Source organism: Platichthys flesus, chromosome 9, assembly GCF_949316205.1.
Source record: "Platichthys flesus chromosome 9, fPlaFle2.1, whole genome shotgun sequence".
NCBI classification, from domain to species: Eukaryota; Metazoa; Chordata; class Actinopteri; order Pleuronectiformes; family Pleuronectidae; genus Platichthys; species Platichthys flesus.
Genome location: NC_084953.1, coordinates 25,498,611 through 25,511,317, shown reverse-complemented (window position 1 = coordinate 25,511,317; position 12,707 = coordinate 25,498,611). Strand labels below are relative to the sequence as shown.

General features: G+C 41.0%; 1 protein-coding gene across 1 annotated transcript; it reads left to right on the top strand.

The window, feature by feature from the left end:
• The first annotated feature begins 277 nt into the window (after nucleotides 1-277).
• Nucleotides 278-12,660, top strand: slc5a9 (solute carrier family 5 member 9). The gene is made up of 14 exons (XM_062395399.1): nucleotides 278-430; nucleotides 1,473-1,591; nucleotides 2,165-2,236; nucleotides 3,701-3,805; nucleotides 4,247-4,411; nucleotides 4,523-4,628; nucleotides 4,710-4,790; nucleotides 4,937-5,142; nucleotides 5,739-5,874; nucleotides 7,856-7,963; nucleotides 8,707-8,857; nucleotides 10,450-10,618; nucleotides 11,191-11,406; nucleotides 12,023-12,660. The coding sequence occupies exons 1-14, from the start codon at nucleotides 409-411 to the stop codon at nucleotides 12,332-12,334; spliced, it is 1,968 nt and encodes a 655-aa protein (XP_062251383.1). The 5' UTR covers nucleotides 278-408; the 3' UTR covers nucleotides 12,335-12,660.
• The last annotated feature ends 47 nt before the right edge of the window (nucleotides 12,661-12,707 follow it).

Genomic DNA, 12,707 nt, shown 5'->3' with positions numbered 1-12,707 from the left:
TTGTTGTGACCACATCTGACCAAAACAATATCCTACTACATACTTCAGAAGTGAAAGGTAGACTCAGGAAAGTCAAAGATCATAAAACATTTGTGGCTATAGCCTTTCATGTCCAGTTCCAGCAAGGGCTATGATTAAAACTACCCACAGGATCTAAGAGTGGACATGTTTTTATATGACATCATGCATGTCAATCTTTGCCAAGTGATTATATCCAGGCTGTGAAGTTTGACCATCTCAGTGTCAAAGTGATTAATAATTAAGCTCACAGTTGACTGCACAGGTCCACATACCAGCACCATTGACTTAGCTCTTCAACACAGAGTCGGAGGAACTCACAAACAGGTGAGACGCTCCAGGACAGAGTGTCTGAAAGAATACAACAACATCTGCAAGACTGAAAACAACATGTCAGCTGCTCTTACCACAGGTCTGAACCTTCTTTAACTTAACTTTAACTTTGCTCATTGGCTCAGTAACCGACTGACCTTACAACGAGCTTTATTTCTAGCATGTGAAAAGCTGTTTTTTATGGACCGCTATCCAGACCTTGTGACACAGGAACAAAAGGAAAGAAGCAGATCATATTGTCATAACATTTAGTAGATTTGAAGTAACCAGCGTTAGGTAACTAATTTGGACTCACTAAAAAAGTCAAACTATCCTTTTACCTTCAGCCTGGGCAAAACAAGCTTTTGCTTTGAACACCCATTTATCAAGGGGCGTAATAAGGAAAAGGAAACAGCAAAGGAAAAATTATATGACGTATCTTTGGTGCCTTTATGTAGTGGAAATAAAGTCAAGTTAAAAAAACAAAGAGGGAACAGTTGTGCTATCTAAAGCATGTGTACAGTACATCATTTTAATACAGGTCATGGTCCTGAGCTAATATGGACATAATCAAAAATGCTAATAAAAATGAAACAAAGAGCAGAATAAACATTACTGAAAGCAACAGATCAGTGAATACACACCAAGTATATATCAAGTAGCTTTTCTTCCCTCTGTCAACCACTACTGTGTACAGTCAAATCAACCCAGAGCCTTCTAAACCAATGCACCTCTCCTCTCTCTATACCAACAAGTGACAGTGAAGGGTTTCTCATCAGTTTAAATGATACAATATGTATTTTGAACAGCCTCAACTTTCTTACATATTTGGTTTTACATCATTTTTTATGCATGACCAGAGCTTATTCTAGGTTGACACCAAAAGCAAAGTACATAATGTATGTCTCCCTGCTGCCTGTGAGAAAATGAGAGAAGCAATGGTCTCGTTTCTACTATTTCAGAATGTTATTGTCCTTGACATTCTGTCATCCTCCACAGTCGTGTTCAGTTACAGTTGGCACCTGTACCGGTGTAGTTTGAAATTCCGCTTACATTTCTTTATCGCACTATGAAGAGTTTTGAAACTGTTGAGAATGGTGTGTCTGTTCTCAAGACGGTGACATTCTACACTTGGTTTGCAGGGAGCAGCTCCACTGGATTCACCACTGGAGCACCGCCCAGTAAAGGCTTCAGTCTTGCTTCTGCTGACATCGCTGTGGTCGTCATCTATTTTATCTTTGTCATGGCCGTAGGAATCTGGGTAAGAAGGGACTAAGCCCACTTTATTAATTATTTTCAATATTATTAAGGTATCGAATATCACGCTCATGGTGCAATACTCTGACAAAGAACCAAATAGGCCTAAAAATGTGACACTTTTACATGCAGTCTCTATGTGGCATGCAGTACAAGTTTTTTAAATCAATTCAAACTCAAAACAACTTTATTTGTCTCCGGAGGGCAATTCTAAGGCACGAAGAGCATGTCAAACCAAGAAAGAAAACAATGATATTAGTGCAATTTCCATGGACAGTTAAAAATCAGTGCAGTATGCAAAAATTATAAAGTAAGAGAAGTGTAAATGAATGTAAAAGGACTGTGAACAGGGTAACGGCTGTGAGAACTGATTGTAAGAACATACAATCCCTCCTTAGGAGGAGAGTGCAAAAACAGTGTGTGACTTTAGTTTGTGATTGGATGGGGGGTGTTAGGATTTAAGGACAGTCCTTGGAACAAAGGTTGCCCTTCTCTTCTGAGTATGAATATATACAAATATTAAGTTGATGCTGAGTATTGTTTTTAATGGCTGGATCTGTTTCTGTCTCGTCTACAGTCATCAGTACGAGCCAATCGCAGCACTGTAGGGGGCTACTTCTTGGCAGGCCGTTCAATGACCTGGTGGCCTGTAAGTACTGGTCATGCTGGTATGCATGTTTATCCGTCCACTCAATGGTAATGTGCCATATGCTCCACTGCTCTACATTCACGTCAGAACAGTTATTCTGAGACAGTCTGTGGTCAGCATTGTTAAGTTTGATTATGGAAGTTAATCCCAGAGCTGTATGACCAATACAAATGACAAAATAGTTATTTTACAAATAGGTGACAAAATCAACAAAGCTAATATTTAGCTTTATATAGCAATCAATCTTCACACATTAAAAGTACAGAGATAAAAAACATGCAGTCTTTGTCCAAATGCTCCAAAAACAAGATGTGTACCTTGTGTCACCCATGATCATGTTTTTTGGGGTCAGTTAATCAAAATATAATGTATGCATTAAAGTCCTCAGCAGAGCATGGAAGGTAGAGACATTGCTTTAGTCACACACCTGTGGCTAACACTATTCCATCTTTAATCTTGAGCAAAACTCATTATATGCCACCCGAAACTCATTCCTTTTTGCTTGATAATAACTGCACCATAAATGAGCTGTGTAAAATTGAGGACAGTGGACTCTAACCCATTTTATTTTAATAATAATTTATGGCCACTTCAGGCAGTGATGTGGCACTTCCACCTTATTGTGGCCTGGACAAATTGGATGTGCGCCTAAACTGGTCTAGTGAAAAAAAAGAGGCAAATGTGATCTGGCAAACAGGAGCAGAAAGCCTGAGTGCCACCATTCCCCATGGTGTGTGTGCCAGATGAGAGTGTGGAAGTGTGACGTGTCGGCCAAATCAGGGCCAAAACTATTGCTATGTTATGTCTGTACACATAGAAAATTTGCATTCCAACATGGCTTGTGCGTACAGTACGGTTTACAGCACTGCACATCGTCATCATCACATAACTCATCCCTAAACTACAGTATGTGTGGCTCTTTGAGTTAGTAAAGTGTGATAATTATTATTATTATTCTAAACTCTGACGTTATTTGGATTTTCATTGCTCAAACATTTTCACTCATCCTCAACCCTCCATCGACACATATGCCAATAACAACTCCATTACCTGCTTTACAAGAGAGACATTTCAAAGGAGTGGAATGAGGCTTTAAGAGACAGTTATATTTAGGGTTCCGTGTGAAACCGGCTCAACAACACACAGGTTCTCAATCTGCAGTCTGTGTTTGTCCAGCAGGAGGCAGTGGTGCTGCCGCACAGAGACAAACAACTCACTTATTTCAGTTAGTTAATTTACTATCTGTCCCTGTGGCTCTTAGTTATTATCCTCATTTTCGTCTTGTCCAGCATTTACATATTGATATGGTTTTTATACTCAATAAGTATTTTGTGGTGTCCTGAACAATTTGAATAATAAAACAGTCACTAATAGATTTATCACACAGTCTACCAATTCATTGTTCTGACATTTTTAACAAGAAAACATTTGCTGTCATTGTGTATTGCCTGTGTGTGATTTCAGATTGGAGCCTCACTGATGTCCAGTAATGTCGGCAGCGGTTTGTTCATTGGTCTAGCTGGAACAGGAGCAGCTGGAGGCATCGCAGTTGGAGGGTTTGAATGGAATGTAAGAAACATGGTTGAGGACGGTATATGATGTGTGGCATTAAGCCATCAGACAAGTGGTTCTGCCACATCACACCAAAGGGCTGTGTTGAAGCTCAGCTCAAAGTCTCCCTCTGATTTCACTGACTTCACTGTTCTGTAGAGTCATTGTTCAATGTTGTGAATCCTCTCATGAATCCTCTCAAGATCATCATTGGACGATCATCATCATATTATGTTCTTGGTGTAGCTTTTGTGTAACCATAATACAATCAATTTAAAAATGTTGATTACACAAAGGGAACCACAAGTCAGTCATTGATTTGACTTTCAGTGTGTAGTGTCAATCTTGTGTTATCCTTCTTGTACTGTTTTCAGTGTCTCAGCTGTTCAATGGCTCATGATTCTTCAGAGTGTTTCTTGAAAACACTCTTTCACTCTTGAAATGTATGTGTTTGTGCAGGCAGCCTGGGTCCTGGTGGCTCTGGGTTGGATCTTTATCCCTGTCTACATCTCTGCTAGTGTGGTGACCATGCCTGAATATCTGGCCAAACGCTTTGGAGGCCAGAGGATACGCATCTACATGTCTGTGCTCTCACTCATCCTCTACATTTTCACCAAAATATCTGTAAGACATACTAACATTTATGGATAGTCTTTTATTCAGTACCATACAAATGAGGTACAATCCAACACAGTAAAGCATATGTTTATGCGTGTGTGTGTTTGTGTTACCCAGACAGATATATTTTCAGGTGCATTGTTCATCCAGGTGTCAATGGGCTGGGATCTCTATGTGTCCACAGTCATTCTGCTGCTGGTCACCGCTGCCTACACTATAGCAGGTAAGCACACACATATATTTTCAGAAATTCAATATTTATGTAAATTATGTATTTATGTTATGAGATGTGTTGTGTCCATAGGTGGTTTGGCAGCAGTGATCTACACAGATGCTCTCCAGACTGTTATCATGGTTGGGGGAGCATTTGCATTAATGTTCATTGGTAGGGTGCAGTCAAACACAGATACACAAACACACACACACACAAACACACACACACACACACACACACACACGTTTCCATGTTAAATATTTCACAGAATTATTAATAATAAACAATAAGAATAGTGTTATCTGTATTTCTTCCAGCATTCGAAAAAGTCGGCTGGTACGAGGGACTTGTCGACCGTTACATGACAGCTGTTCCCTCCGTGACAGTCGCCAACACCACCTGCCACCTGCCTCGTAGTGATGCCTTCCACATGTTCAGAAACCCTGTGACAGGGGACGTACCCTGGCCCGGTCTGGTGTTTGGGCTCACAGTGCTGTCTACATGGGTGTGGTGCACTGATCAGGTGACTTTTTGTACACTAATACATGTTGCTCCAGCTAACAAGGTACAAAGGGAGGGGTGGGGGGGGCATCGATGGTTGCCACTTAGGACACAGTCCTCAGGGGTGGTGTACTAGGGGGGAGGTATGCAGTAGCCCTTTGTCGATTGCCTCTCCATGTGTGTCAGATTGCCTACAGACCAAACCCTTCACATGTGCAAGTAAATTATGCACTGTTGTGTAATGTTGTTGTGCACTATATTGAAAAAGAATCCTGGTTGCAGTACAGATTCAAATTTGCCATAGTTTTATTTGCTTCTGCTAATTTCCTTATTTTCCAACGAATATAGATGCGTTCTCTCTAGAGATAATATGATTTTCTCACTTTTCTTCACGTTTTATTTAATTCAGTTGACTCCATGAGTGCTGTTATTCACCTGCTGATCTAAGCTAAACTGTTCATATTGATTGGGGTTTAGCCAACAAAACAAAGTTAATGGAGGCTTGGTAATCTATTAAGTTTTGATGGTAATAGTTAGGATAAAGAATGTGTTGTCAGTCAAAGTCCTTGTACAAAGGGACCTGTGTGTGTGTGTGTGTGTGTGTGTGTGTGTGTTCAGGTTATAGTCCAGAGATCTCTGTCGGCCAAGTCTTTGTCTCATGCCAAAGGAGGCAGTGTGTTGGGAGGCTACCTCAAACTTCTGCCCATGTTCTTCATCGTAATGCCAGGCATGATCAGCCGAGCATTGTTCCCAGGTCAGTCTGTCTGACACTTTGTATTGGACTGTAATCAATCAATCAAATTTGATTTGTACAGCCCATATTCACAAACCACAATTTGTCTCATAGGGAGAATCTGAGAATTTAGAAACCTCAGAGAGACCATTGATAAGAGTAAACATTTTGAAGCATAAGTGAATGGGTCAATGAATTGATGGATTATTATCTGTAATGGTTGAGTATCTGACAAGAAATATTATATATCAGGCAGTCTTGTTGTAATCATAGTCCATGGTCAGCAACCAGCATGTTCATGATCCACCATCAAGATCAGATGGTTTTGTAAGTCAAATGTTCTTTATGTTGAAGCATGTGCACCTCATCAAACCAGTCTTTCAAAGACCATCATTCCTGCAGGTATCTGTGGAGAGGTTTGGAGGCCAAATTTGTATTCCTGACTAAGTAGTTTTAAGAAGTGTAGTCATATGCTTGCATTCCGTCAACCCTGGCTGAATCTTTACCCTTCTCCTGCTTACTCCACTTTAATATGTTACAAAAGTACCTGTAAGCCATATCAATGAGATCATTACAACCTTAAACAGTGTTACTCCACTGTTGGGTGTCAATGTTTAGCTTTCAGCCGGGTAGGTGGAGAATTACTAAATCAGGATTTTCCTGCTGAGATAATCCAGCACTACAACCCCACATGCTCAACTCAGCCCCACTGCTGCTGAAACCCGCTCTGTTAGCAGCTCCACCCTCAACACTTCCTTTATATGGCAAACCCCATGACCCTTTTGGCCCCTTCCAGCTTTGTGGATTTATTCATGAATCAAGGTGGCTCCTACATAATGGTTAAAATTAATATAATGTCAGTCAGTGTTGTGGTATGCTAGTTTTGGATTTGGATCTACACTTTATATTTTTCTCTCATTACTACTGTCATGATACAGCATACTGTAGTTACAGCACTGCAAAATTATACATGTAGCATCAGATCATGTTAACACAGTTTAATTACTTCTGGATTCATCATTTAGCAGCTTTATGCCCAATATTTTTCCAGCACACTTCACGTCCAGTCTATACTTATGATATGTATAGATATCTGCGCAAGTAAACTAAGGGAAAGATTTTGGCCTGTGTAAAAAAACATTTGGGGCGTAAGCACCCCTTAAATTTTTATAATTTTACATGTGAACTTGACTGGAGTCCACCTGTCACAAACTGAACTCATTGTACAGATAGTTTTTTCGAAAATACAACTGCAAAAGGCACAGGTCAGGGTATGGAACTATTTGTAAAGCTTTGAGAAGAGGTTGCATCTGATTGTGGTGGCAGTTGATCGAGGACTATTCATTTCAAGCGATTGCTTGTTATACAATATGTCTACTCAGATACTCTACCATTATTGACCATAACTCAATTAATTTACTTTCCATAATATTGTTTATTCTATTAAATGTTGTGAATACTCTTATTTAACTGAAGTTCTCCATTAATCATCATCTATTGCACTTCTGTCCTACCTGGGAGAGGGATCCCTCACATGTGGCTCTCTTTGAGGTTTCTACGATTTTTCCCCCATCACAATTTTTTTTAGTTTTTCCTTCCTCTTGTTGAGGATTAAGGGCAGAGGATTTTACACCTTGTTACATTACATGTCATAAGCTCTTTGAGTCCAATTGTGATTTGTGGGCTAGGCAAATCAAAGTTGATTGTTTGACAGCGGCCTTGATAATGAAATGGAGAAGGTTTGGAACCACAAGGACTCTTATAGTCTGACCAAACTGCATAAGTGACTTTAGAAAAAGGGGCCTTGATTTTCATAAATTATTAAAATTATATGTCACTTAATAATTTATGTCGTTGAATGTAGATTTATGGGCTAAAAATAGGACTCTATTAAATCAATTTAAGATAAAATCTACACAAAAGAAAAGCGTGAAGGGTTTTGAATGCTTTGTGAAGCCACCATAGCCAAGTCATGTTTCACATCTTCTCTTTGTGTTTGTAGATGAGATAGGTTGTGTGGATCCAGTAGTGTGTCAGAGCGTGTGTGGAGCTTCAGTCGGTTGCTCCAATATCGCCTACCCAAAACTAGTGGTAGAGCTAATGCCTGCGGGTGAGTCACACACATGCACGATGCAATATTTCTGTCACTCTTGCACTTATATGATGAAAGTGATGCTGGCCGACAGAACTCAAATCAACACATCTTATAGAAGCAGAGCTAAAATCAAACCAAACAGATCCTATTTCCAGGTTCACTTAATAGCTTATTTTCAGAGCATCTTTCCAGCTGATGGACTTTGTTTAGTAGCCACGGAAATGGCTCATCTGTCACCTGTTATCTGGCCCTTTAAGTCAAGTCTGCCACATGAATTTGTGTGTTTTACCTTACACTGTGAGTCAGAAAACCAGTTTCAGTTAAAAGCTAAAGCTGTAGCAGGATTGTTGTCGAGGCTAAACTGGCAACCAATCAAAAAACACTGTCGTGCCACAACCGTGTCGCCTTACCTCTGTCTTTTCTTTGTTTCTGAAAACCTTTTTAAATCATGAAGAAGGGATGTAAGGAGAAGATGTGAGGAGGATATGAAGCGATACAAATGTTTCACTTTCAGATGACGAGACACAGCTGAACCAATGTCACTGTTCTTCTGTGGCCTTGCTCAATTCTGATGTCCTGTCATATGAGAAAACTTAATGCCCCATATTGTTCTCTAAACATTATCCCTTAAAATGAATTGCAAGACAATCAACCTTGTTTGAGCATTGGACATGTGCTGCATCATTATTGTTAAAAAGTTAATACATCTGGTATTTCACTATGAGTGAAACATCTGTTTGATTCTTCTCTCTGTGTAGGTCTTCGCGGTCTGATGATAGCAGTGATGCTAGCAGCTCTGATGTCATCTCTGACCTCCATCTTCAACAGCAGCTCCACTCTGTTCACACTGGACCTCTACCACAGAGCCAGGCCGAAGGCTAAAGAGATGGAACTCATGATTGTTGGAAGGTATGGATTTAAATATCCTCCCTTTTGGGAGAATCCAGGAAGTGATTGATTTCAGTCCAATACAAAGTGTCAGACAGACTGACCTGGGAACAATGCTCGGCTGATCATGCCAGGCATTACGATGAAGAACATGGGCAGAAGTTTGAGGTAGCCTCCCAACACACTGCCTCTGGCATGAGACAAAGACTTGGCCGACAGAGATCTCTGGACTATAACCTGAACACACACACACACACACACACACACACACACACACACACACACATGTCCCCATGCTGTCCAATCTGTTTGACCGTCTTTGACAAAGAATAAACGTGCACTTAAAATACCATAATACCCAGTTCTATTTATTTCTGAAGTCTCGACAAGTCAAATTTCCTCAGCAAACTTGGTGTGTGTGTGTTTGATCTGCAGCTGTTTTCCTGGTTTTCCCAGTCAAACACCTCTCATCAAACTTTCACAACATTCCACCATTGAAATAACTGCTGTTTCCTCTGTGTTCACTGACAAGTACAGTAAATCACATTTACAGGAGGCACCACACTCCTTGTTAATAGAGTGTGTGAGCTGGTTTGCAGTCTTAACAGTGAGGAGAAATAATTGAAACAGTATGAGGGTGTAATATTAGGACAACGGATACTTAATGTTTTTCAGGTAAGACTTTGATTGCTTTGGGATAAACATCCTGTTTGTTTTTCCATTGGTAATCTTTTGAATCATCTTGGATTGTGTGAGCCGTCCCATTTGCACTGATCACTTTAAATGTAAATTTAGTTACATATGTTACTGAGTTTCCTGAATAACCAAAAGTAAAACTTGCTAACTGACACATCACAATTTACCCAATATTTTTGTCTTTGTTTACCTTTAGAAGCTTTGGGTCAAAAACATCTCATAATTATTACAGTCAATTGAACTCAAACAGAGTTTTTAGAGGCAAGTATCTCCACTAGTTAGCAATCCTGGCAACGTCAGACCAGGCTCCTCATAAATCAAGGGAAGAGAGCCATAACTGCACTTCAGTCAGGAACACTTTGTCATGATTTACACATTTATCGCACAAATGGGAATATAGTTTTGCTTAGCGCGGATGGCTCCATTCTTTGGATGTTCCCTGGATTAGCAAAGCTGCATGCTAAGATAAAACAGGGAACATGTGCAGAACCCACCACAACCGTGTTTGGTCTTAGTGCTAAAAGGTGGAGGCTGGGGTGGTGCAGGTGGCAGTGTAGCTGAGCAGGCATCAATGATGAGGAGGTCTTATTGAAAGGGACAGCTTTGGTGAGAGAATGGGCTGTGATTGGTGGGTGACCATCGACCACCCACAAACCAGTAGCTGACAGCTCATGACAGCTGAGCACATGACTCCGTGTCCTGCACGAACTAACGCAATGCTTCATTTCACAGAAAAACTGTATGTGTAAAATCATAACACTTACACCTCTACTACTCATGTGTAAGGTTTCACAGCACTTTTGTTCTTTAAGCTCAGTTACAGCTCTGTAACATGTCACCATCAGCTCTTTCCACCACAGCCCTAAACTAATGTTTATGTTTGAATATATGTCTGATGTTGTGATATGTTTTTTTAGGGTGTTCATCCTGGTCTTGGTGTGTGTCAGTATTCTGTGGATTCCAGTCATCCAATCAGCCAACAGTGGGCTGCTGTTTGATTATATCCAGTCAGTGACCAGCTGTCTTGCTCCGCCAATTACAGCTGTATTCCTCATGGCTATCTTCTGGCCACGTGCCAATGAGCAAGTAAGTCTTTCTCTGTCTCTCTCTCTCACGCACACACATGCACACACCACTTGTGCAGTGCTTCTGTTCTTGACACACTATTCTCAAATACTCTTGTTTGTATGGTTGATGGATGCATAAATATAATGTATTTAAATACAAAGGGCCCATAGGGTAAAGAAAACAACTATTCATCCAATTTAGATGAAATGCACTAGTAACAAAATCACTAGGATTATTTTATTTTCAATTTCTGCCAATCCCTTTCACCTAAATCTCACACACTGGATCTTTAAAGAAGAAAAGTAAACAGTGAAAAGCAATGTAAAAAGAAAATCTGTATCTACCTACTTTTCTCGATCCATTCCATAATTGTACGAGTTCCTCCCGGGTCATGCCGCACCTCTCCACACAATTTCAAGCAATGACAAACAGTCATGGAGATACCAATCAAACATTACCTCCCAAGCAGAGGCAATCATAATATTTCATCAAGATGTCATCATGATGTCATTTGTACAATATGATGCCAAGTCCCTATGATGCTGAATTTAATGCTGAATTTAAAATGATGTGTACTTTGTGTGTCTCAGGGTGCCTTCTGGGGTCTGATGTGTGGACTAGTGGTGGGACTGATCCGCATGGTTCTGGAGTTCTCCTACAGGGCTCCCTCTTGTGGTCAGCATGATCATCGGCCTGCTATCCTGGCCGATGTCCACTACCTGTACTTTGCTCTGATCCTGCTGGCTCTCACCTGCCTTGTGATTGCTGCTGTCAGCTTGGCCACTGCCCCAATACCTAAAGAACATGTAAGGAACACGCCTTGCATTCACCTCATTTATGTTGTCGTCTGTAAAATGAGAAACAGACACGATAAATAAGTTGTGTGTCTGTTCCAATGTTTGCAGAGGTAAAGGTCAGCTGATGGCTGTACACCACATTAAATATCCTGTGGTTTAGCTTTACACGCAGCACGTTGCTCATAACCAGGGGGCTTGCCAGAACCTGCACTTTAAGAATGCTTCCTTTCTTTGTGTTTCACATAAAGATCGTGATCCCTGCCCCTGCTGGGGCCAGCAAACCTTTTTATGCTGCTCTTATCAGTACTGCCATCAGTCCCTGAAAGCATGGACTATTACATCCTTCATAAAAGTGCTTTATTTCATGTCAATATCCAAGTAGCTGCAACAGGATCTCACCTCCTGAGCAGTGGGGTGACATAAACATGGGAAACCAAAACTTAACTGTTGACATGGTAACTTACTGCAGTAGAAAGTGCTGACATAGGGAACCTTGTATCATCTCCTCATCTGGTTAGGAGACGACGGCAGTTTTTGTGATTTACATTTAATTAAGGATGAGAAGCATTTTTTGGGGGATTAACGCAGGAGAAAATGCAACTTCTTCTCTTTCTCTCCCCCACAGCTGCACCGGCTGACCTGGTGGTCCAGATACAGCCAGGAGCCTCGGCTCGACCTCACAGGACCCCCATTAACTCCAGACCCAGCGGACTCTGATCACAGCGGCGAGCCTGAGCTTTCGCCAGATTCCTGGTGGCGGAGAGTTGCTTTGCGGCTCTGTGGTCTGACTGGTCCCAACACTGGCGCTGCACCACCAGTGACTGAAACTAATGAGCTGAACTCCCTACAGGAGAATCCTTTCTGGAGAAGATTCTGCAACATTAATGCTCTGCTGCTCCTGACTGTTAATGTTTTTCTCTGGGGATACATGGCTTAATGCACTCAGGAAATACTGTACACAATGTTTCCAATAAGGTTAGACTGGAGTTTTGGCATTTGGTCATGCGTTTGAAATGAAAGCCTTGGTTCAGTGGATACTGGTTAAACTTATCAGTTGCTGTGCTGAATCTGTATTCTATGGAACAACATACATATATTATCTAATAACATGTTGCACTCTGACTTAACCACTGACAAGGCCTATGGCTGACTTACTCTGGAATCACTTTTTAAACACTGCCCTGTCTGAGCGGCACTCGAACACCTATTCTTACTCACCTCTCAGTGGTGGAGCCACAATAAATGGAGAATTATGGGAGAAGATGAGAAGGGCTCTGTTCTGAACTCAATGTTGTGCTGATTGTCAAAGT